The 26,601-nt window shown below is 40.6% G+C and overlaps 1 protein-coding gene across 1 annotated transcript in view; it reads right to left on the reverse strand.

Moving 5' to 3' along the window:
- TRPC7 (transient receptor potential cation channel subfamily C member 7) overlaps positions 1-26,601 on the reverse strand; it is a 141,973-nt gene that overhangs the window by 36,301 nt on the left and 79,071 nt on the right. Inside the window, exons 3-4 of the mRNA XM_016953877.4 lie at positions 17,207-17,423; positions 2,619-2,852 (exon numbers count right to left, since the gene is read on the reverse strand). Of these exons, the coding sequence (XP_016809366.1) occupies positions 2,619-2,852; positions 17,207-17,423 (451 nt within the window). The remainder of the gene's footprint in view (positions 1-2,618; positions 2,853-17,206; positions 17,424-26,601) is intronic.

Below are 26,601 nucleotides of genomic sequence, written 5' to 3' on the forward strand. Positions count from 1 at the left end.
GAAACATTGAGAAACCTAAATTAGCACTTACACTTACATTAGCTGTAATTTTCACAACAGCCCTGTAGAGTAGATATCATTATTGCCATTTTTAAGATTGGATTTAGGGTATGGGGTCCTTTTCAGAGCCCGGTAAATGCAGATAGCAAGGATATTACATAGCAATTCATGGCATTCCAAGGGAGATTGAAGAGGAAGGCTTTTATTCTTTATTTTCAAAACTACACTCTGTTAAATAATTATAACAATAGAGAGCAGTAAGAAACCTTTAGTAAAGGAAGCCAGGCCACAAAGTTTCATGGAGTGATTCTAAATTGCATTTGGAAATATAATAACATTACAGATTCTATGTTCTCATCAAGGTCATACCTCAAAAATCCATGAAAGACTAGTAAGCAGAATAAATTACATGTTTTCCAATATATCTGTCATCTTCTATGGATAAATATTTGGATAAGATAAAATAAGACATAACTTCTCCCGTTAAACAGAAGGCAAAAAGGAATTCTTTTTTTTCTGCAGCCTCTAGCTCACCATCTTAAACCTCAGTCACAATAACAAGACACTCTTATAATCTACTCAGATAGATTTAGCTGTTGTCAGATCCTGGTGACTAGGTCAGGACTTATATTGAAAAATATTATATTTCAACTGACTTGTAAAGAGTTGTGATGAGCGTAGAATGAACAGCACTGTGATGATTTGGACAAAGGGGTTTTCTCCTTAGAGCTATTTCCAAGAGAAAAATTGCCCTATCACAACCTGAAAAATTGGTATCTGCGCATTTGGTGCTGTAGACGTTGGAAGGAGCCACCGTCCAGCTGGCCACAAGAGGGCTCTCCTGCCCTGTAACTGGAGCACAAGTTAAGCCAGAAATCCAAAGGATTTCCAAGGGCACAGCGTGAACTGCAAATACAAGAGCAATAACGTACTATGCTTTGGGTTGGGTGAGACCTTAATACAACCCATAAAGCAACAGAAGTCAGAAGTGGACAATACTGCAGCCTGAATCCTGGCATTAAGAAAAGTACATAATGCAGTATCAATATTCTCTCTTCCTTCCTCGATGAACCCTGAACAAGACAGAGGATAATATCCAAGTTATTTTGCTTTAAGAAAGTCTGAATTTGCCACACCCCAAAATGGCAGAGGGTGGGTGGGTGGATGACTTGTAATACTACAAGACTCTCCATTTCTCAATGGAGATTTCCCTACCACATTTACATGTAACATAATCTACACTGAAAACGGGCAGTTACTCAACTTTTGCGTTAAGCGAACAACCCTCTGCAGATCATTGTTGTATCTGACCACAGAATCATTGTTGTATCTTACCACAAAGATTCTGTGGTCCCGAAGCCATCTGGCTTCATGTAACAGGGACATTCAACACTCAATCTCTTCAAGATGTTGTAGCTACCATTAGCAATTGCCTACTAAGTGTCCAGCTGCTTTTTACTGTTAACAAGTATCTACTGTTCCTTCAACTTTCAACATCTTTCTGTTGCAGTACAGAAATTAGTGTTTGAACAAGAAAATGACCCAAAAGGTAGTAGTAAGACATAACTTATTTTAAAATAAGTAAGCAGATAATAGCTGCTACCATTAAGTGAGCACTTACTATTTTCACAGCAGAGTGCAAAGCGCTTCACATACACTATTTTATTCAACCCTCAAAACAAACTTTTTGACGTAGGTATTATTATCTCTGTTTTACATATGAGAAAAAAGAGCTCAGAAAAGTTAAGTAAACAAGATCTCACAGTAAACTACCGAACTAGGATTTGAATCCAGGTCTCTTCTACTCCAAAGCTTGGGGACATAACCACTATGCTATTCAGCATGATTTTCAAATCATGTCAGGCCAGGATTCCCTGCTATACAAGGCAATCCTGTATTTTCTGGAAACATTATAAGCCCTGCTATAAAAACCTGATTCTTCATGTTTAAAATAGGGACAAAAGAAGGACCCTTTTTTGCCGGGCTATTTGCAAGAATTAGAATTGTGTGTATAAAATGTCTACACAGTTCCTGGCACATAGTAGGTTCTCAATAAACATATGTTATAACTATTATTAGTATTCCTAAAGTCTCAATCTACTACATCAAGCTGTAAGGCTTTGCATTTTGCAAGAATTAAGGTAATTAAGGTATCTTCTAAGAATGTATCTTGCCACCAAGCAATAACTAGGAAAGCAGGATTTATTTTTGCACAAAACACAGGGATCCAATATAGAAGGAAAATTCTTCTGCATATACATATCCCTTTAGCGCTCCTGGATGCACATCAGAAACAAGACGTTTCTTAAAAACAAACAAACTACAGAAATGTTCCCAAGGGCCTTTCAGAAACAAATTCATCCTTAACACAAAAAGATTCATTTCTCAAAGTCACTAATTCCACGTTCTATTCTGCTGGCTACACTTCCAGGACCAAGGGTTTTTTTGAGGTGGAAAGGATGCTCTGCACTGACAGTGGAACTGCCAAAGTCGGCTGTGTTACAAATCATGGGCCACTTGATTACAAATAGCGTTACAAATTCACCAGCCCCAGTGAAGCACCAGGCCCACGTCCCGGAAGCGCCAAAATGGAGTAGGGGAAGCACCCTCCGACTCACCGTAGGTGAAGTATGCCACTTCCGGCGGAAGCGAGACATTCTGCAGCGTGTCGTCCTGCACGTGCTGGTCCACGTACAGCTGTGCCTCCGTGGCCTTCAGGAAGGCCATGAAGCGTGCTGTGAAGGAGGCCACGAAGATGGACAGCATCCCGAAATCTAGCAGGTTCCACAAGTGCAGCACGTACTCCCGTGGCCCCTCCTCCCAGATTTCCTTGCATTCGGACCAAATCATTCCTGTGGGAGAAGAAGGCCAGGCTCATTTTTCGTTTCTCTTGGCATTTGTGACCGCATGAGGTCATGGAGGAAACCAGAGTACAAATGTAAATATCAACTCTTTGGAGCTGGGACCGTCGATAGCCAGAGGCAGACAGAAACGTGTTTTCAAAGACAGATTTAGACCCAGGAGACTCAGAGACTTGGCCTTGTGCTTACGAACACACTGTCTCTGGAAGTGAGGAGAGAGTTTTCATTCGTTGATAGATTCTTGGAGGGAATATAGGAGAAATACAGTTGCTGACATTTATACACTTTAAGAACTTTAAGAACTTAAAGAATCAATTAGTCCTAAATTAAATATAGGGAAACTGAGGTCCAGGAATTGTAAAGGGCTTTCTGAAGGTCCCCCACTCCATGCCCCAAATTCTACAGAAATGCCCCAAGAACCTAGAACTATGGTTTTTTTTGGACATAGAACCCAGTTTTTTGTTTTGTTTTGTTTTTAAATCCCAGATTAGAATGCTTCTGTATTTCTGTGTCATGAGCATTAATTTAGGGTTATTAGATTTTTTCTTACTCTTTCATAACTTATTGGATTTTAAAGATATATGTCTTCATTGTTACATACTAAACAATATAGAAGTATATAAACAAAATGTTACTAGTTTCCCCAGCCTTCCTCTAAGCCAGCAGCCCTTTTGGCACCAGGGACCAGTTTCATGGAAGACAATTTAACACAGGGTGGGGTTGGAGTGGGGGTGGAGGGTGGGATAGTTTCCAGATGAAACTGTTCCACCTCAGATCATCAGCCATGAGATTCTCATAGGATGGCAACCTAGATCCCTCACATGCATAATTCACAATAGGGTTTAGGCTCCTATGAGAATCTAATGCCGCTGCTGATCTGACAGGAGCTGGAGCTCAGGAAGTAATGCTGGCTTGCCCACTGCTTACCTCCTGCTGTTCAGCTCGATTCCTAACAGGCCACAGACTGGTACCAGTTGGCGGCCCAGGGGTTGGGGACCGCTGCTCTAAGCCATCCCTGTGAGGTAGCCTGAGCTAATAGTTGTTGAGTATCCTTCTAGACCTGTACTGTCCAATACCATAGCCACCAATCATATGTGGATACTGAGCACTTGAAATGTGTCTAGTCCAGTTTGAGATGTGCTGTAAATGTAAGGTACACACCAGATTTCAAACACTATGAAAAAAGAATGTAAAGTATCTCATTAATAATTTTTTGCATCAGTTACATGTTGCAGTGATTAATATTTTGGATATGATAGGTTAAGTATATTGTTAATTAATTTCACCTATTTGTCTTTATAATATGACTTTTAGAACATTTACAATTATATAGCTCATGGTTGTTGCTTGCCCTGTATTTCTATTGAATAATGCTATTCTATACCTTCACATTTACTGATTACTAAATTATTACTATTTAAATTATTTTAAATTACCGGCATACCTTGTTTTATTGCACTTTGCTTTATTGTGCTTCACAGAGACTGTGTTTTTTTCAAATTAAAGGTTTGTGGCAACCTTGTGTTGGGAAAGTCTATTGATGCCATTTTCCCAATAACGTGCTCACTTTTTGTCTCTATGTCATATTTTGGTAATTCTCACAATATTTCAAACCTTTTCATTATTATATTCATTATGGTTGGTCTGTGACCAGTGGTCTTTGTGATCTTTGATGTTACTATTGTAACTGATTGGGGGTATCATGAACCACTCCCATATAAGATGGCAAACTTAATCAATAAATGTTTTGTGGGTTCTGACTGCTCCACTAACCTGCTGTTTCCCTGACTCTCCCTCCCCTCGGGCCTCCCTATTCCCAGTATTTCAACAATATTGATATTAGGCCAATTAATAGTTCTACAGTGGTTTCTAAGCTTTTAAGTGAAAGGAAGAGTTGCATATTTCTCACTTTAAATCAAAAGCTACAAATGATTAAGGTTAGTGAGGAATGTGTATCAAAAGCTGAGATAGGCCAAAAGCTAGGCCTTTTGTGCCAGACATCTAAGTTCCGAATACAAAGAGCAAGTTACTGAAGGAAATTAAAAGTACTACTCCAGTGAACTCATGAGTGATTGATTAAACCAGCTACGGCATTCCCTTAAACCAATGCCCAAACCAGAGGAAGACCCTCACTCTCTTTAATTCTATGAAGTCTGAGAGAGGTGAGGAAGCTGCCAAAGAAAAGTTTGAAGCTAGCAGAGGTTCGTTCATAAGGTTTGAGGAAAGAAGCCATCTCCATAACAAAAGTACAAGGTGAAGCACCAAGTGCTGATGTAGAAGCTGCAACAAGTTATCAGAAGATCTAGCTAAGATAATTGATAACAGTGGCTACAGTAAACCACGGATTTTTGATGTAGATTAAACAGCTTTATCTTGAAAGAAGATGCCATTTAGAACTGTCAGAGCTATAGAGTAGACATCAGTGCCTGGTTTCAAAGCTGCGTAGGACAGGCTGACTCTCTTGTTAGGGACTACTGCGGCTGGTGACTTTAAGTTGAAGCCAGTGCTCATGTACCATTCCAAACCTAGGGCCCTTAAGAATTATGCTAAATTGACTCTTCCTGTGCTCTATAAATGAAACAAAAAAGCCTGGATGACAGCGTATCTGTTTACAGCATGGTATATTGAATATTTTAAGCCCACTGTTGAGACTTACTGCTCAGAAAAAATATACTTCTTTCACAATGTTACTGCTCATGGACAATGCATGTGGTCACTTAAGAGCTCTGATCGAGATGTACAGGAGATTAGCATTGTTCTCATGCCTGTTAACATAGTATCCATTTTGCAGCCTGTGGATCAAGGAGTAATTTTGACTTTCAAGTCTTATTATTTTAAAAAATACATATCATAAGGCCATAGCTGCCATATATAATGATTCTTCTGATGGATCTGGGCAAAGTAAATTGAAAACCTACTGGAAAGGATTTATCATTTTAGATGCCATTCAGAACATTAGAGAATCATGGTAGGAGGTCAGAATATCAACATTAAATGGAAGAAGTTGATTCAAACCTTCACGGATAACTTTGAGGGGTTCAAGACTTTAGTAGAGGAAGTTACTGCAGATGTGATGGATATAAGAGAACTAGAATTAGAAGTAGGGCCTAAGATGTGACTAAATTGCTGGAATTTCATGATAAAACTTCAGTGGATGAGGAATTGTTTCTTATGGATGAGCAAAGAAAATAGTTTTCAGAGTCTACTGGTGAAGATGCCGTGAACATCGTTAAAATGATGACAAAGGATTTAAAATATTCTGTAAACTTAGTTGACAAAGCAGCAGCAAGGCTTGAGGGTATTGAGTTTAATTTTGAAGTTCTACTTTGGGTCAAATGCTATTAAACTGCATTGCATGCTACAGAGAGATCTTTAGTGAAAGGAAAAGTTAATTGATGCAGCAAACTTTATTGTCTTAAGAAATTGCCACGGCCACTTTAACCTTCAACAACTACCATTCTGATCAGTCAGTGGCCATCAACATTGAGCCAAGACCCTCCACCAGCAAAAAGATTATGCCTTGTTGAAGGCTCAGATGATTGTTAGCATTTTCTAGCAATAGAGTAATTTTGAAATTATGGTACTCACTTTTTTTAGACATGATGCTGTTGCACGTTTAATAGACCACAGTATAGTGTAAATGCAACTTTTCTGTGCACTGGGAAACCAAAAAATTCCTGGGACTTTCTTTGTTGGGATACTTGTTTTGTTGTAGTGGTCTGAAACTGAACTTGCAATATCCTTGAGGTATGCCTGTATTAAAATGTAACTATTCAGTTTCAATTTGAGCACCTACTATGTGCTAGGCACTGCCATATGTGTATATGTATTATCTTAAATCCTTGCAACAATCCTATAAAGTACGTTCTGTTATTATCCTATTTTTACAGCTAATGAGACAGTGGCTCAGATGGTTGTAATGTGCCCTGCTAGGAAGCAGGAGATCTGGAATTTGAACCCAGAAGGTCTGCCCCTAGAGTTCATGTTCTTGACCGCTATACTCTTCTGCCTCTCCAGGAAATAAAATTGGGCTCAAATCAGTTAGAAAAGACTCTTGAACATTTTATGTCATCAAAGAGTCTTAAGACTACTCAGACCTGGGAGAGCTTTGTTGTGGAACAATGCTACACTTAACCTGTATATTTAGAGGGATTCACGTGGTAAAAGAATCACCAGCTGGTCAGTGAGTGAAACAATTCCAGCTCAGTGACCACACACTCCCTAGAGGCTAACACCGATAGCCTCTTTTGGCAGTCCCTCGGCCCTGTTCATCAGACATGATGGCCTGCTTTCTTTGGTACCTCCTGCCCCTCCCATTGCTCCTCCTCAGTTTTCTTTGCTGCTTTTCTAACTCTGCCCACTCCTTAAGGGCTGCAGCTTTCCAGGTTTTTGGCCGTTCCCATTCTTCCCTCTGACCTCAAGTTAGTGCATCTAGCCCTGAAACTTTGTCCTTCATTTCCTTGCATATGTCTCACAGATGAATATCTTCCTAATTTTCCTTAAGAACTTCAAAGCTGAATTCCCCCCATAGAGAGAGACTGCTGTTAGTGGGTTAGTGGATGTCTTTCCAGTGCCAATATTACATCCCTCAAGCTGGCCTCCCCATCCCTCCCACCCTCACTGTGTCATATCCTTACCCAGTATTCCCACTCTTGCACCCCTGACTCTTCTGGCTGTCACCAAGGATCACTGCAGTTCTGCAGATCCTCCTCTAGTGGATGTCAGATCCATCTTGCTCTTTTAGTCTTCAACTCTATTCTCTGACCTCATGAAGTTTGGGTCATATCATGGTCACTTCTGTCTTCAGATACCTGTGGTGTATTCCTCATAATACCAAGATAAAGTCTAGACTCCAAAGCTAGGCTGTCATTCCTATGATATTCCACAGTTTTCATACACCCTGTACTCTAGCAAAGCAGGCCCACCTAACAGTCCTCCAGCAGTTCCACCCAACCATTTGCTTGTGTTTCTTCCTTTCTTTTTCCCAGACATTAACCCAAGCACACTCACAGATGCCTACATGATACAATGGCCTTTGGGGGTCCAGATGCTGAAAAAGCCTGGTGTCATAGATGATGCTGGGAGTAGACAGTAATGAGGGCTCTTCCCTGGTCAGAGCCTGGCTGACTTGCTCACAGGCCCACAAGTGGGCACATTCGAGTGATGAGCTGATCACTTTTACTTGTCTGGGACTATGCCCAGGGACTATTTTAATCAGAAAATTTCCCTTTCTGTTGAAAATGGCCCATGAAATAAAAGGATTTAAAATGTTTTTCTTTCTTTCTTTTTTTTTTTTTGCGATGGAGTCTCACTCTGTTGCCCAGGCTGGAGTGCAGTGGTGCAATCTCAGCTCACTGCAACCCCCACCTCCTGGGTTCAAGCGATTCTTCTGCCTCAGCGTCCCGAGTAGCTGGGACTACAGGCACACGCCACCACACCTGGCTAATTTTTGTGTTTTTAGTAGAGACGAGGTTTCACCATATTGGCCAGGCTGGTCTCAAACTCCTGACCTCGTGATCCTCCCACCTCGGCCTCCCAAAGTGCTGGGATTGCAGGCATGAGCCACCACTCCCGGCCTGAAATGTTTTCCTAAGGAGAAAAGTAATTTGAGAGCAGCTGTTTGGAGAAGAATCATGGCTTTATTTAATGAAGATCTGCATATTTGTATCAAATTGGAATCCCCACAATAGGAAATATTAAAAAAAATTGCAGGTAGGTTTACCCTACAATGGTAGGGCAGAACCAGCCCCCTCCTTTTTTGTTAACAAAGCTATGTCTCAAATATACCGTATCAAAATTTTTGTGGTAATTCAGTGAAGTAATTTCTTAACACTGAAATACACTTTCATCTGTGACTATGCAACCGGTATTTTTAAAATGGATTTTAAAAATAAATTTTTTAATGGATAGAAAAATAGTGTTTGTTGCTTTCCTCTACCCCCAAATTAAAATTCTCAACATCTGAGTGGAACTGCTTTTAGCACGGCACTAGGAGAGTCACAGGCTGTAACTTAAGAGTGATTGGCTTTAATTCAGGAAGCCCTGGGTTCAAGTTCTAGCTTGGCTACCTATTAGCAGTATGACTTGGGCTAAGTCCCTTGATTTGCTGTGGGTCTTAGATTCTATATTTTGAAATGAATGAATTTGGAGTTTGGAGGTAACTTCAAGTACTAAAAGCTCTATGAATCTGAAATGCAAATTATTTTCAGAAAACTAACTTTTCTGACCCATATAGTAGCTTCTCATTGGACATTGGGAATCACTTCCTCCATGGTCAAATGTCTGCATGAGTCTTCTTAGATTTAAATATTAATTCACCCAGATGAATTTAAATTATTCCAGGGCCATAAGTAAAAGTAACATGGGCCCAAGGGTTTGGGCAGCAGGAATGCTTAATGAAAAAGGAATTGTGTGAAATTAAGTATTTTAGTGAGTGAAATTGGCCCCCTGCCGCCACAGTGCCAAGGATAGTTCAGCGTTTTATATCCAAGCTGAGCCCCATGGCCTTTTGCCTCCAGCATGTCAATCAGAGGAGTGTTTAGAGCCCAGGGCTCAAGGGGTAAACATGCGCCCCCACCCCGCTCCCCACACTTGATCCTCCTTCAGGCAGAATTTCCCTCTCTCAGGGATGCCTGGAGCCTAGAGAACAAGGTCACTAATAATTAAGGAGGGGTGCCTGGCAGTGGAACAGGCTGGGAAGTGCCAGGAAGCCTCAAGGGAAATGAGTAGCTTCTTATAGGCAGGTTCTGAGTAATGTCCTGCAGGCTGTGGAGATGGAGCTTGACAGCTGAAAGGCTAAAAGGCAGTTCACTCCTATCCCTGCCTCAGATGATATTCAGAAGGGCTCCCCCTTCAAAGTCCTGTGAGACTTAAGTATGTACATTCTTTAAATGGTCCTGGCCCCCAGGGGCTACTGTCCCAGGGCATTGCATCTGCCTCTCTGTTCTCTCAGGCCAACTTCTCACCATTGGTCCCCAGTTTGAACTCGCAGGAGAGAGAATATGCCTAGTGGCTGTGAACCCACAAGTCCTAACATCAAAACACTATCTCAACAGGCGGTCCTTTGCAACAAATGTTGGCCTCAGACACATTCAGGGTTCATTTGTTTTTCAGGCAAGAGGATGATATTAATAGATCAAAAATGTTCTAACAAAGCTCCTCCTCTTCATCCTCCTCTTCTTTTCTAATATAGTAGCCCCCAATTATTGAGTACCTTCTAGGTGCCAGGCCCTTTGTAAGTACTTAATAAATGCTAAGTCTTCATAATAGTCTGATAGATAGCTACTATAATTATCCCCACTTTACAGATGAAGAAACTCACCTATGAAGGTGGCAAGTAAGTTGTCCAAAGCCACACAGGCAGCCCAGGAGCCTTGTTGTCCACTGTGCTGTCTCCTGCCATGCCCTCCACTGGGAACAAGCTTACTCTCACTGGTTAGGAACTCATTCACCCACTTAACAGACATTGTTGAGCTCCACCTTTGTGCCAGCCACCATTAAGAGAGGCAAAACCACCAAAGAGAAAGGGACACACTCCCAAGCTCTTCTCCTATCTAGCATTTTAAACGTATTTTACTACCATACCAGGCATTTACTCCTAGATGGAGAAATCTCATGCGTTATGGAGATGCTTGCTAGCTTCCAAGCCTCTGACCGCTTTCTGGGAACTACTAGCATTATTACACAGTTCTCAGATGAACATCTCTAGTGCTATAATCTCTAGTCAAAAAACTTATTATAAGCTTGTTATTCTTGCATCTACCCCAGAATCACTGCTTATAATGCAAGCAACAAAGACAGATTCCTATGGTATGTGTGGATGTTAGAGATTCTCCAGGCTGGAAGGAGCAATGGTCACTGGTTCATTTAGTCTTTTCCTCATCTGATGGCTCTCCAGGATATATATGTCTGCCAGCAAATTTGTCCCTCCTTCCTCAGCCTTGCTCCTCACTTGGCTTCCATGATATTATGTTCTCCTGGAGTTTCTTTGCCTCTCTGGCTCTGTCTTCTTAGTCTCCTTGTGGCTTTCACTTTCTCTGCCGATACCTTAAATATTCCTGGAATGATGATCTAGAATTTTCTCAAAATTCTGCTGAGAACTGGGCAAAGTATGTGGAGGAAAGGAAGAAGGTATTTCCAGTTGGGTTTGGCCTTCCTATAGAACTGTAAATCAAAAGAGGAACAACCTACATGCCCCATAGGATGAGGGGATTGGGAAGTAAGTTGTTGTCAACACAAGTGGCCATTGAAAGAGGTGATTGGGAAAACCAGATGGCCATGTGGAGAGAGGGCTACAGTTAAACAGAAGATGAAAGGAGTCAGCTACAAATCTATGTGATTACAGAAATATCAGTATTAATCGAGACAGGCAGGAAACAAAATAGAGCATATAGTATTGTCAGAGGCGTTAATGGTTATGCAGAGAAACAAAAAAGAGGGACTAGGAGGACAGTAGGGATGGGAGGACTTGCAAATTTAAATAGCTTGGGTTGAAAGGCCTCACTCTGCGGAGGATACTGTTGAGTAAAGACCTGAGGAGGTGAGGGAGTGAGCCATGTAGATCCATGCAGGAAGAACTCTCCAGGCAGAGGGGACAGCCAGGGCAAGCGTTCTTAGGCAGAAGCAGTGCAAGGCAGAGAGCCCAGGGGGCTGAAACAGAGTGAGTGAGGTGGAAAGCGGTAGAAGAGAAGGTCATAGAGATGGAGTGGAGAGGTGAGAGCATCATAGGCCACTATAATGACACTGGCTGTCATTCTGAGGGAAATGGGAAGCCACTGGAGTCTTGATGCAAACAATGAGAAGACTCAGTTACATTTTAAATGGATCACTCTAGCTCCTGCATTGAGAACAGACTGAGTCATGGGGGTGGGAGGGGCAGCAGCAAGGAGACTTGGACAAGGGTCATTCAGCCCTTTGTGGCCAAACTCTCCATTCCTGAAAGTACTTTGGACTTGTTAGGGTCCTGAGGTTTGGTTCAACTCTAGAGTTGCTTCTGATAAAGAGGGAGTAATGGTTTGGGTGTCTTTATAATCAGTTTGTTCAAAGTACTTCATTTATGAGTGTGGTATGTCATGGGAGAAAAGAACTGTGCTATTTTGTTTCTAGCTGATACGAGGCCTTCTTGGAGGTGCCTAGGAGCAGAATTCCAAGTCTTCATCAGCAGGGGCCTGATGCTACCTCATACCTCTCAACATCTGAGCAGAGAGTGAATCACATGCTGGATCTCAGGGTGCACCAGCACAAAGACCCTTCTCATAAACACAGTGCTCAAATCTGTCTCTCAGTTATTACTATTTTTATAATAATTAAAGAGCTCCAGATGCTATTTACAACAAGATAATGTTAATTCTATTTATAGCTGCTTCCCTAGTACCTGACACGGTACCTGATGTATAATATAGTGCCTAATAACTAGAAAATATTTATTGAGTAAAAAATTGAGAAAATAGAAAATATCGGAAAATAACTTCTACATGTTCCCGCTACTGCATCTCCCAGTCCACCTGCACTGTGCTGTCAACTCCACCTTTTCTCCCGTTACAATGAGTGAAGTGTTCACACTCCTGCTAAGGCCAAGTCCTCTGCTTCCACACTAAATCCCATTCCCTGTTGCCTACTCAGGTACTTTGCTTCCAAAGCTGATTGTCATGTCTCTGGCCTCATCAGCAGCATTCAACATTGTCATCACTCCCTGGTTCTTGCCACAGATACTTTGGCGTCTGGGCCAGCACTCTCTTGGTTCTTCTCTTACTTTAGCCTTCTTTGCTGGATATTTCTCATCTTCCCATGCTTTAAACATTGTTGTGCTCTGGGGCTTGGTCCTCAGTTCTCTGCCCACATTCATAGTTACAATGATGTTATATAATTTAAATGCATTGATATGTCCAAATTTATGTTTTCAGCCTGTCTCCCCTGTGAACTTCAGGCATGTATATTCAGTTGCTACTTGGCATTTCCACATGAATGTCTAAATATGTGTCTCAAACTAGAGTCTTGGTTTCCATCTCTATTCCCCCTGCAAACTGCTCCACCTTGGGTCTTTCCCATCTTAGTAAATGGCTTTCTAATATGCCAGTGCTTGAACTAAACGCCTGGAATTGTTCTTGACTGCTCTCTTTCTCTCACATCCCATATACAATCCAATTGTAAGTGTTATTGGTTGTACCTTCAAAATGTAATCACAATCTGCCACCTCCTCAAACCATTTCCTCTGCCATTTCCTTCCTGTCTGAATTACTGCAGTGGCCTCCTAATTGGTCTCCTTACTTCTGCTCGTATCCCACAATCATCTGTTCTCTACATAGCAGTCAGTGATCCTTTAAAAACTGAAGTCATATGATGTCACTTTTGTGCTGAAAACTCTCCAAAGGCTGCCTCCTCTGACTTCATCTCTATTTCTCTCCTCCTCATTCATCTACATCAGCCACACTAGTCTCTTTGCTGTTCCTTGAACACGTCCAGCTTGCTCCTGAATCCAGCTTTAACACATACTGTTCCTTCTGCCTGGAATGCTTTTCACCTTATCAGAGTAGAGGGATGAGAGGGCATGCTCTTACCTGCTCAACTACTCTGATAAGGTGAAATTTGAACAGTGATTTGAAGGAGGAGGGGAAGCAAGTCTTGTGGATATTTATTCAACTTACCTCTCTCAATGAAAGAAATTTAGTTATTGGCTGGATATTTGAAGATACTAAGAAATTATTAATTTTCTTTTAGGCTTGATAATGTTTTTCTGATTCTCTTTTAGAAAAAGTGTTCTGATTTCTGTTACTAGCCAGGATGGAGTAACAAACAGGTTAAAAAACAACAAAACAAAAGCAAACATAAATAATATTTTTAGGCATTGGAAATAGGCAGCACGGGACTGTGATCCCTAAGTAAAGGGAAACAAGTGAGGCAAACCATATGACCACCATGGCTTGCTTTCTGGAGGCACATTCCAGTCTGTAGTGCACGGAGAGGGATCCCAGAAGCATAGCAGCAGTCTCACTGAGTTGAAGAGACAGAATGGGGTTTTGGAAGGCTGAGGTGATTAGATGTTGTGCAGCAGAGCTCCAGAGAGAAGGGTACTATGCAAAAACAAGCAAGCAAAGAAACAAACAAACCAAAACTAAACAAACAAAAGACACCAGAAATTTAAATAGGGGTTCTTTTGAATGTTTGTTGAATACCAAGTCATGAATTCATAGAGTGAAACTCCACAAACAACTGCCAAGGAGCTAAAAGCCGAACCGTTTTCAGAGCTCACCCAGAGTGGGGAGATATTCGAGCTCTGATCATCCAGATTTGACACTCCTTGTTGATTACCCAGGGCATTCAATAGAGACCCCAGAAGTGTGTCTCTATATTACAAAGATAAACAATCTTTACAGTAAGCCTTCTCCAGATCCACTGTGAGAAAGCTTTACATGGATCAAACTCATCACAAGTGGCATAACAGCCTGTCAGAATAATGCCAAAAACTTTGAAGGAAGACAAAATCCAGAGGCTCACAACTGTAACATGCAGAGTGCCCATCATTCAACCAAAAAATTACCAAACATTTCAAGATGCAGGAAAAGGTCATCCATAATTAGAAGCAAGATTAGTCAATAGAAATCAACCCAGGAATGACAGAAATGATGGAGTTAGGAGTCAAGACTTCAAAACAGTTATTGTAAATGTGTCCAAGGATTTAAAGGAAAACACAAAAATGATGAGGAAGGAAATGGGAGATATAAAAGAGAACCAAATAAGATTTTAAGAATTGAATAATATAATATCTGAAATGAAAAACTCACTGATTGAAATTAAAATCACAAAAACCACAGGAAAAAATATCAGTGACTGTGAAGCACAGAAAGAAAAAAGACTGATAAAAGGAAAAAGACATGTTACATTTCAGTGATATACACAAAAATATTTACAGAATAAATTTACGATAGCTGGGGTTTGTTTCAAAATAATTCAAGGTTAGAGAGAAGGGAGGTGGGGGAAGTATAGATGGAGCAAAGATTGGCCATGAATTGCTAACTGTTGAACATGAGAGATAGGTCCATGGAATTCATTATGCTCTTCTCTGGATTTTTGCATTTCCTTAAAATTATTTGTGATAAAAAATTTGAAAACATTCTGTAGGAAAGAAAAAGTAATTAGAATTTTCCTTCTGGAAAGAGGCCAATGAGAAATAAGTCCTTCCCTCTACAACACTTCTGATTTAACAGTCTTGAGTTCTGCTCTGAGGGTCAGAAGCAGGGACTAAGCTATACAAGTTGGGGTTCCTATAGCTAGAGACACATCCCTCATATTGGAATAATGCTCTGACACCCGGGAAGAGAAATATGAGGACTCAGGAGGAAGTCCTCATTCAAGAGGTTCCATTAATAGCAGCCACACCTGTTCAAGGGAAAGTATGGTTGCATTTACCAGAGTCTTCTACCTGCGATCCAAGTGGGAAAATGGGGTGGGTGGGTGATTGGTGCTGTAAATACTTTAAATTTTATTCATAAATCCAACGTGAGATTTTTTGTAAGTGCCTAGTGTTAAAATGCTCAATTTAGTTAAACAATGGCATATGTACTAGGGAGAACTGGGATAGATTCTGAATTGTGAAGTTAAGGCCACAGAACTCACTCTGTAACAAACTTTAATGTCCCTTCCCAACTTTAGTGCCAGTGACTGTGCTAAATGAGCCTTTGGTCACAGGGTTGCTGTTTTTTGTTTGTTTGTTTGTTTTCTTTTTTAGACAGAGTCTTGCTCTGTCGCCCAGGCTGGAGTGCGGTGGTGCAATGTCGGTTCATCGAAACCTCTGCCTTCCAGGTTCAAGCGATACTCCTGCCTTAGCCTCCTGAGTAGCTGGGATTACAGGCGCACACCACCATGCCTGGCTAAATTTTGTATTTTTAGTAGAGGCAGGGTTTCACCATGTTGATCAGGCTGGTCTCGAATTCCTGACCTCGTGATCCACCCCCTTCGGCCTTCCAAAGTGCTGGGTTTACAGGTGTGAGCCACTGTGCCTGGCTGGGTTGCTGGTTTTATAAAGTTCCTGGAAAGCCTGGTGGGTTGTCCTTCCTATGCCCTTTGGATAAAACCATTCATCTCATCTTCCTTTGCCTATTTAGAGATCGAATTTAGAGAGCATTTTTCCAATTGGTCTCAGCTTAGGCAGCCATAGGATGTTCTCTAGTGGTTCTACTCTTGTAGCACTCTTGGGCTATATTATTTAATTAGCACAGGTCATATGTTAGGTTACCTTTTCAAGTATTTGTTATATTGTGATTTTGTTGATTGATGGCACAGACACGTTGACCCTGAATACATTTTGACTCATTGTTTGTGAATATAAACATAATGAAAATTATACCAATATTAAAATTTTTGCTCAGAAAGCAAAATCTAAGGTGAATACCATTAAGCCAGTTGAATTATTTGATCAAGTCTTGATACCGTATTAATTTTTTGTCTTTTTTATCTTCTGTTTTGCTTGTTTTACTTAAAATATTCCCATCAAATTCACATATTTTTTATGTAAATCTTAAAATTTATTGATAAGGTTTATATACAGAGTCACTGATTTTAGTTTTTGCAATTTTTAATTTTTTCCTACTCAGACTGATATTTTTTTAACCAACCAGTTTTGTAGTTTTCAGTGTCGGAAAAATCTATAACACATTTTGCCACGTTCAATTTTAGTCACTGCCAGTTTTATTTTGTTTTGAATATTCCTTCTAGTAATGGTTCTCATAAATTGGGTAAAAGACAGCCTTTCTTAGTTAATCAATGAGGAAATTGGGAACAATTTCCTTGGCAGCTCCAGTGGCAGACTGTGGCAGCATGAAATACCACTACAAGAGGAATTTCATAGCCTTTTAGTACACCCACTTACACAAATAACAAGAAAATGTTACTCCCGTAAAATTTTAGATGTATATTTATTATCACAATTCTACTATATATGAATATTTAATGATAACAGAAATATCTTTCAAGCTATGAAATTTTGTGCCCTTTTTTAGAATCTGAACTTGTTTTCTTAAGGCTTCTGGTAGACTATATTTAAATGGTCAAAATAATATGTTTCCCCATGAAACTACTTTCAATACATGTATAATGAATGTTCAATATATGTACTTAAAAAATTTCTGTCCCCCGCCGCCCCAAACATTTCCTTTCAAAATTGGAATTTGTATACAGGTCTGTGTATCTTAAAGACAGAAGTTGACTCTGACTTTCTTGTTGGTCATCCACTCACCATTTTGTCTATCAGGAGTACACTGAAGAGGAGAGGGAGAAATTCAGAAGTCAGAGGTTAATAATGTCCTACTATAATTAGCAAGGAGAGAATAAAAATAGAGTGACTTGCTTACCTAAGACCCACTTCATAATGAGCATTTCTGTCCAGGAGAACTGTGTGGTTTTCACTCTGAAGATTTGTTTTGGGTAGTCCGTGAAGGTTTCGTTGGGCAGGGTTTTAACACCTTCAAATCGGTCAGATGCATTCACAACTAATAATCCCAAGAAGATTGTAAAAGAAACTGCATGAGCTACAAACTTCATGAAAGGGCTCCTCAGGGTTCGTCCTAGCTGGAAAGAAAACGTGTGCAAGACATGTTAAACTGGCTCTAGGTGGATGTAGGTCTTTCTTTATAACATCGCTTTCACCAAAGTTTAACCAGAGAATCCTTCATCTTGGACAGAAAACTGCTAACTGAACCCATACAACATTTTTTCTTGAACTATTATGTGAGATGCTGCTTGACCAAACTTATTTGGTCAATATTTTCCTATTTAGAAGACTTAGTGGGAGGGCTAAGAGAAATTGATAGAACACACCTGACATAATCATCATGCTACATCTAATTGCATTGATACCTCCAACTGCATGGATATGAAAAAATAATGTCTGCATAAAGTTCACAATTTTAAAAAATGTACTTTGAGTGCTCGGATTTTGTTTAATCTACTCACTTGGGCTTCATTCTAAGGGTATTTGTTCTCAACCTTTCTTGTATGTTGATACGTTTATTTAAAGCTATACATTTCTCACTAGGTACTGCTTTAGCTGTATTCTCCTAAATTTTCACTTGTAGCATTTTCATTGACATTCTGTTATAAATATTTTATAAATTATATTTTGATTTCATTTTTAACTCAAGGATTATTTCATTTCCAGACATAGAGGACTTTTTTTCTCCCTGCTTTAAAAAATTTGAATTTTATTGCAGCATCTTTATAGAACATAGCCTCTATGATGGTATTCTAAAATTCATTGAGGTTTTCCTTTGGCCTAGTGCCTGAAATGTCACAAGCTGGAAATGGTCCAAAAGATGCCCTATTAGGAGCAAATACTAGTCACATCTTCTTTATCTCATGGCACCCCATCCAAAGGCCACTTGGATTTTTGGGATCGAATTGAGGGCTGCACATTGAATACTTGCCAACCTCCTGTTAATGAACTCAGTTGGGACTCTTCCAGCTCATTGCCCTCATCTAAGCACCAAGCCCTACCCCTCATCCAGGTACAATAATAAGGCAAGAACAAAGAGGAACATCTTTTCTGAAGCTCAGTTCCTTTTCCAAGGTAGATATTCAATTATAACCAGTGACTGATTACTTGACATTCACATTCTGCCTCATTCAGGAGTCCTAGAGTGAAATGTTACCCAGGAGATAGACTGTTGCTTCAACAGAAGATCAATTACAGGGCCTTCTCTAAGTAGAATTTTCCTAGTCACATATGTTCAGCACAACATTTATAAATCAGATGGTTTGAGAATGTTCTTTTAATGTGCTTCAGTATGTTAATCATCCACTTTAATTATTGTAGTTATTAGCACAACATTATTATGATTCTGATGCTATAGAACCCATTTATTAAAATAAAGTATTAGTTTTTATCTTTTTTAAAAATCTAGGTTTTGAAAAATATCCAAGCATTAGGAGTCCCTGCTTGTGTTAGAATTCATCTGCATATTGTCATATGACACTAGGAATAACTTCAGAAATATAAAGAGATGTTTATCTGACAATAGGCCCACAAATATTTTACAATAACATTTCTGTATAATGTTTATTACTTACAAAAATAGGGACTGTAGATTATTTTTGGCAATAGACAGATGTGCTAGTTATAGAATGCAGTGGCATTCTATAGGGCACTGAAGGTGATAGAGATAGAGATAAAATGTAAGGACAAATAAAACATTTTTATATAAATTCAGTAAAAAACTGAATTAAACCATGTCTCTTTTTTATTTATATGATATTAAATAGCTAGTTTGAAGTTTTTGACATTTTAGCAAATGGTGTTAGCATCTTGGAGCCCCATTTCCCAACCAGGACCTTGGGATATTTTGGCATATCCAGGAGACAGCCTTAGGTAGTCATCACATTGTTTCTTGTCACTGTGTCCTGACTGAGCTGGTGATGAGAGGTGAGGGGAGATGGAGAATGACTGCAGGGAGGAGAATAGAGCATGAGGAGAGGGGAGACTGAAGAGAGGGCAAGGGATACCACGTCTTGTGTATCCCAGCAAGGTTTCAAGAATGTTAGAAAAAGCTGGGGAACTCTGAGATAGACACAGCTCTTAAGGGGTCCATTTTCCCCATCCTTTATCTGTGGGCTCTACCTAATATCTTCAGTGATAATCTGGATGAGGATATGGGGTATACCTCTCCAACTTCTCACCCAGGTGAGGCACCTGATTGCTGGAATTTGTATGTAGCTGCACCCAAGCTGGCTGTGGGTTTCCCCAGAAGACCTGGTTTAAGGAATTTAATATTCGTTTTGTTACCTCCTTCAAGCTGTTATCTTCTAGAAGAAGATGAATCTGCAAAAATTATTATATTTACTATAAACCATAATAAAAAGTCCTGATAATGCCTTTTGGTGATTTGATGGAAAGTTACCCTGGGCTCAGTTCCCACTTGATCTAGGTCATAGGGAGTAAAAGTGAGGTTGGGAATTGATATTCTTTTCCTATACTTCTGGGTTTGAATGCATCTTTTTATCTGGTAAAACTTTGATAAAGGTCAAATGAGATCCAGTCATTTCAATGGTTTCCTTTTTCTTTATTTGTAAAATTCCCTATTTGACTCACACAGATAATTTTTGAAGTAAATTACCTTTGGGGAAAATTTCCTCCATTTGCAAGGCCATCAGATGAGCCAAAAGAAAGGAGAAAAGTCAACCAATATATGCCAGCAGCTCTTAGCTGCAGAATCGTTAAAGCTGGGTCAGGTATCAGCGTTAGGTGTAAAAAGAGATGAAGATGTGGGCCTTAGCCTGCTGTGCCTGGAGTGCAGAACTGAGGAGCCCAAAAAATGTGGGCTAAAGCAGTTCAGTCATTACTAGGACCTTATAAGCTGAGAACACATCAGGAAATTAAAGCTTGTAGAACTGAAGTCTCTGGCTCACCTGAAGCTTCCTGGCCACTATTCTTTGGCTCTGAGAAATATATGAATGTCAAAGCAACTGAATAGTGCCCCTGAATTGGCTCCAAGAAAATTGCCTTCATGGACCTTTGGGGTGGGCACCTGCGTTTACTGGTCAGCACCAACTCTGTGTTCCATGCCACTGGGCTCTTAGCCCCCACAAGTGTAAGCACCTAAGTGGTACCTGGATGTGTGAGTCCCCACATCCCAAAAATATAGCCCTGTGGCTGTGATTGTGGTAGATCACTTAGAAAAGGTTTCCAGCATCTTCCTAATCTTTTATGACAGAGTCTCCTTCACCAAATGCTACTCTCGCTTTCCACTTGGTGCCATGGTCTTAAGCAAGGGCCTGGTTTACAAGTTAGAAACTGAGTGAAAGCAAACTTGGATTAATCATTCCCAAAAGAATCATGCACAGCTTCGGGGTTGGGTGATTCTCAAATGTTAGCGAGATCCTGGTTAAATTAGAGGCAGATCCTCAAGATGCTCCCCCTGAAACTCTTATTCAAAATGTCTAACATAGGGCTCAGGATTTTTCCCTTTTATGATGGGGTGGGATAGTGGTGGTGTTTACTGGGTGCCTGTAATCAGTGTTCTTACATTACAATGTCAATCTACACATTGTAACGACTTGATATTTCTCCACACATTTCAATGTGAATCCACACTTTGTCCTGGGGGCTGAAGAGGGATTTACAAAGTAGGACTCCGATGAAAGAAAAGGAAGGGACAGAGTTTGTCATCTGGTTATTTTGACTTCTTTCTAAAAAAGTCCTACCAACTTTTAAGATCTAAATCAAGTCCATTTCAAGGTCGGTTAGTCAGCAGCTAAGATGTTTATGTTAGGCGTTGAAGGTTGTAATGGTGCTCGTGTAACTAGAGGGATGTGTGTGTGCGCGCACACGTGGGCGGTGTATTTGCATGCAGCCATTAAGTGCAGATCTCTGGAGCCAGAGACTCTAGGTTTAAACCACAGCTTCATATATTTTTTTAAAAACAAGTTATTTAATCCCTTAGTGTTTCAGTTTCTTCTTCTATAAAATGGGGATAAAAATAGTGCCAACTGCATAGGGTCAATGTAAGCAATGCATTATTTAATACACACAACGCAGTTAGAACAGTGCCTGGTATATGGGAAGTACTCAATATATGGCACTGGAGGGTCTCAGGGCATTCTCCTAAGAGGAATCTTAAAATAAACTTCACACAAAGGTGGACCCAAACAGAGTCCTTATGTCTTTATGCCACGAGCCTGTTTGGGATATCTCTTATAGACAGCCTGTTGTGCTATCTATATGCAACACGATGCTGGGCACTGGAGGTGAAAGAGATAAAACAAGCTGTAAGAGTTGGATCTTCCCTTCAAAGTTGCTGATTTTCTAGTGTGGAGAGACACAGGCTAAAAAGTGTGATAGGAAATAGATGGAGAGATGGGGAGAAATGTTGCAGGGCTCAGCCTGGGCTAAGTCTGAAAGTCATCAGCTTCTGGCACTCTTTAATCCTATCTCAGCAGGGTGACAGGTGCCGGACTAGCCTTTTGGACTTGGGAACAGAAGCATTGGTGACATAAGAGCACCGATGCTGTATTTCCTGACACAAATTTCCTCTCCATGGCTATGCTTCAAAAATTGTGTTGTGATTTTCTTTAATCGAGTGTAGCTCTCTGGTAGAGATAAATGTGGAGAAACAGAGGTCTCTGGAGGTGCTCTCCTCTCCTGGTTGGCCCCTGAATCACATGGTTTGAGGACCCCTTTCAAGCCATTTCAGCTTTGGTAAGGCAAAGCAGAGATCTTTCAAAGCTGCCCACTCACTCACGCCTTCCTTACTAGATATTCATGTTTGGGATGGTGAAGAGGGGGTACCAACTTTATATTTCTCCGAGCAAGGGTTATGGCAGTAAGGACTGATAGATTGCACACTACAAAGATATAAGGTTGGATTCTAAAGTTGTTTACAGTTCCTCCTGCCTGAGTCCTGGGGCAAATTTTGAAGATAATTGGAACAGTTATAGTTAACAGGTAATAGACAAGGTCAGCTTCTCCTTCCCTGTTATAATTAAAACTGGTGCAGTTCCTCAGCATTTTCATGATGCTGGCTTCTGCCACATCATATAGAGACACTGTTTGAACGTTTGAAGATGACTGTTATTTATTCTTTTGGCTCTGAGATCTTAACAGGCAAACAATCTAACTTACACATCAGAATAGGATAGCAAAGGATGGAAACAGCTTAGGCAGCTATAAAGACCCTTTGACATTGGAGTCCTTGTTGAGAGAATAAAGAACTCTTTAGGCAAACAGAGACCTAACTGCTGTGCATCCATAGGGATTAGAATTCACTGGTCTCCCAGTGGGCTGCCTGAGCTCAACTAAGTTGGTGATGACAATGAGAAATGATAAACAGAATCACTGTTCTTTCTCTTGACCCAGATGAACCTGTCCCATGCTCCAGGCCTGCATTTATCATTATACGTAGCCATCTGTGACTTGGTTATCCTCTTCAACCAACATATTAGTAAGCTGAACTTCTGTTGACACCTTTCACCTTGTAATTTCCTTATTTAACTGTCTTTCTTAGGGACCCTCAGAAACAATATAAAAATAGAATTGACAGCCTTGATAATTCAATAGGAAAGAAATGATGCAGTCATTATGGCTGGCTAATCAAGTAATTTTGATGCTCCTAATAGTCTCTAAATTAGGGCAACAACTATTCGGAAGTAAATGCACCATTGGGTTGGAAACAGAAATCTCAACATTTACTAGACATTGATGGGCATTAGTTAGTTGACGAAGTTTGCAAGTGACATTTTATGAATACATTTATAAAATAATATCAAGGTCTAAGTTTTCAGAAAGAGGTGTAATAATGTCATTAGAATGAGATCTCTGAAATGACATTGTCCTTTTCCTGGAATTACAGATATAGACAGATGTAAAGTCAGTGACCCCTCAGGAGGAGGGCTGCCAGCCCATTAACAGACTTCGCCATTGCCCTCCTTTTGGGAAGACATGGTTTTTCTGGGCATCAGGAACCCTTAGAGGGGCTGGTTTTGTCACATGGCAGATGTGACCTCTCTGTAATTCCCAGTAATATCTCTGCCAAAGTTGAAACGATTTCTTTCTAAATGGTGAAAGGAAAGACTAAAAATATCTTGACTGTTTTATCTGTCCTTTGGCTGCCTCAGAGCAAGTTCAACAGCTCTTTAATGAGGGAATCTTTGCTTGTAATGAGCAGTACCACCAAGAGTCATCTCATGCCACAGACTCAGTTATCGACATGCCCTCTACTGCACTGAGCTCAGACTTGGAATCTAGAAAGTGCACAGAAGTGACAAGTGGCTTAATGATCAGCTCATGTCTATCTTGAGTTTCTTTTTTCTTTTTTTAGTCTTAATGGAACTTCTAGGGGCACCAAATGTCAATCACATGAGTATCTAAACAGAGGTGAGGAAACCCCTGTTATGGACCAAACTTCCCTGCAACTGTTTCCTCCAGAGTGTTCCAGAAAACTGCCATAGGTCTAACCCCTACATCCCAGGTGCTATTACCTTCCTGGATTTACTAGGCCCAAGAAATTCTAGAAATCCCTCTCTGCAACCACACACTTTTTAATGGGATCACATCTGCATATGTACCAAGATTCCTCTCAGAGCTACCAGAAATCTAAACAATTTAGTCAGCAACTACTCTTTCTGAGTCTTTTCCCAGGCCACTAGGCAGTCAGAGGCAAGCCAGTTTGCTCCTGTTGGCTAGTCCCAGGTTCCTGGAAGCTGTCACATTTAGCTTTGCAGCAAAAGTGAGGATTGGCAGCACTTTCTCCACAAAGTTGCTGTTATTTTAATGATTGAACAGCCTAGAATTTGTTCTGGGGCTCAGAGAAAGTGAAGTTAAGTGTCCCTACTCACTGGGGCTCTGGGTGAAGGCAACTTACAGTACAGACTGTGCCTAAAACCCATGACCAGCTTCAAGCCAGCTTTAAATCTGGTTAGTTTTTTCACCCACTGTGTTTTTTCAGCTCATAATGAAGGACAGAAAAAAATTGCCTTTACCTACATATATATTACTTGGGAAATTCTGATCTGAAAGTGCCTGGCATGATTAACTGCCATAGAAGCAAAATCTTCAATAGATGTAAGGTTGAATACTGTAAAAGTTCAGTAAGAGGGCTTCCATTTTTAATACTACTCTGCAGAAGAAGGATTTGGGGACTTGACCTCTCTCTGTGACCCTGTACCTACTGTGAGGCAGTCAGTTCATTGACTGTCTGGTTAGGTGGCCTCACCAGCAGCCCCGAAGTCTCACAGCTGTCATTCTGGTATGAGTTACTCCTAAGTGGAGTTGACAAGAGGGTTGGTTCACTGGTGACACTTTTATTAACCACATTACCTGATCAAATTTCCTATGGAACTAATCTCCCTGTAGTCATATTTCTCCTACTGAATGTTGATTACCTAAGCTTAATTCCTTTTTAAATGTATCACTAGGTAAATGCAGCTTTGGAACCTTTAGTGACAATCTTAAACCCATGAAACATACTTCAAAATTTCTGCATGGTTTGGTCTTAAAAGCACTGACTCTTCCCCGAAGCTGGAGTGCTGTTACTTTCTACGGCTTTGACTCATGTGACTGGGATGTGGGGATGGTGGAGCCGGTAGTAGGGCAGCTTGGCACCTGCGGGTTCCACTCCTTCCATCACTGGTGGGCACTGGACACTCCCCCTCAGGGAAATAACACTCCTTTTGAGCTCTTCTTCTCTTTCCTTTGCCTTTTTCCTTCCTGCAACCTAATTAGCTGCCCATGTGAGCCAGAACCTCATTGAAGGGGCCAGGAAAACTAGGAAGATGTTGCAATGCATCTGCAGTGCCCCAGCATGAGCTGTGTTTGACTCCCAGCCTACTAGTCATTTCTCTTTTCTGGACCTACTTCATAAAGCATACATGTCATAATGTAATTGAGGCTGTGAAATGAGATATTCCATGAAAAGGGCTTAGAGAAGAGAAACTACTCAAATGTTAGCTATTACTATTACCATGATTCTAATTATTATACTGTGGGTTTGGAGGACATGCTTAGGACATTGCATAATTAGAAGAAGAAAAGTGTCTTTATTCTCAATTCTGTTACTGATCTTTTCAAATTATGCCTCTCGTGTTTAAAATTTTATTGCTCCTCTCTCTCTTTGAAAAAAAAAAAGATTTAAAAAAGCACGTCTTAACATTTTTCCTTTTATGTGGTTTCCTACTTTCACCGGGTATCTCAGGAATATTTTCTTTAAATATGGGAAAAAATCAGCTGCTAATTTGAACAAAATGGATTTCAGATCATGCTAAGAAGAGAGAAGAAATAACCGCAAATGACATGCACCTTAAGCAGTCTGTACCTTGCTGCACGGAGCAATCCAATAGGCTATGGCGAGAAAAGGGAGGCCTATGGAGACTCCAAAGACAGCCAGGAATTTCACAGCGATAGACTGTTGACGTAAGCCTGAGAGATTTTCATACCACATGGTAAGCAATTGCTGCTGACAGTTAGGATGAGCAACGAACTGTAAAAACAAAACAAAAACAAAAACAAAACGCAAACAGGAAAATGGCATTGATAGCACTTGAACAGTATACAACCTAGGAGTAGCTGGGGGCTGAAATGCTCCACCTGGGGGGTGGTTGAGGAACCTGCAGTGGGTGGGGATGAGGCGTAGGAAGGGGGCCTTCTGACTTGGGGATGCTAAGGAACTTTGTGCTGTGGCCAGAGTCCTTGCAAGACTGGCTGAATTCACACTTTGCAAACTGGGCCTAGAAAAGTCTAAGGCACAGAAAATGGAAGTCAGCTTTTTGGTACATGCTTGTCTTCAATTCAGGCTGTTCAGCTGATCAAGGGAGACTTATCTCTGGGCAGAGTTCACTTGGGAAGGAACACAGAGGAATGGATGGAGCATGAATGGGGTTTTGGAGTCAGACATGGGTGTGAATTTTGTTCTACCCCCTACTAGCTGGGTGACCTTGGGACAGTTACTTAACCTCTCTGAGCTTTAATATTCTTATCTGCAAAACAGAGCTTATCACATTGTCTTGGAGGATTAAATGACATTGTAAAAAAAAAAAAAATCCCCTCTCTTTACCTATGTAGTCTAAGGAAAAATGCTTACAGTGTTTCCAGAGGATGTGTTAAAACTCCTCAATATTTTCTCACTGGATCCCAGTGGTGTTGGGCTTGAATCCAGTTTTTTTGTGGCGTGATGGAGCACCGCCACATTGGATCCTCCACGGAGTAGCTTCCTTCTGGGACATCACACACCCTTCTTACCACTACTTCTCTCTCCTGGAACTG

This window comes from Pan troglodytes, chromosome 4 (assembly GCF_028858775.2).
Source record: "Pan troglodytes isolate AG18354 chromosome 4, NHGRI_mPanTro3-v2.0_pri, whole genome shotgun sequence".
Classification (NCBI taxonomy): Eukaryota; Metazoa; Chordata; class Mammalia; order Primates; family Hominidae; genus Pan; species Pan troglodytes.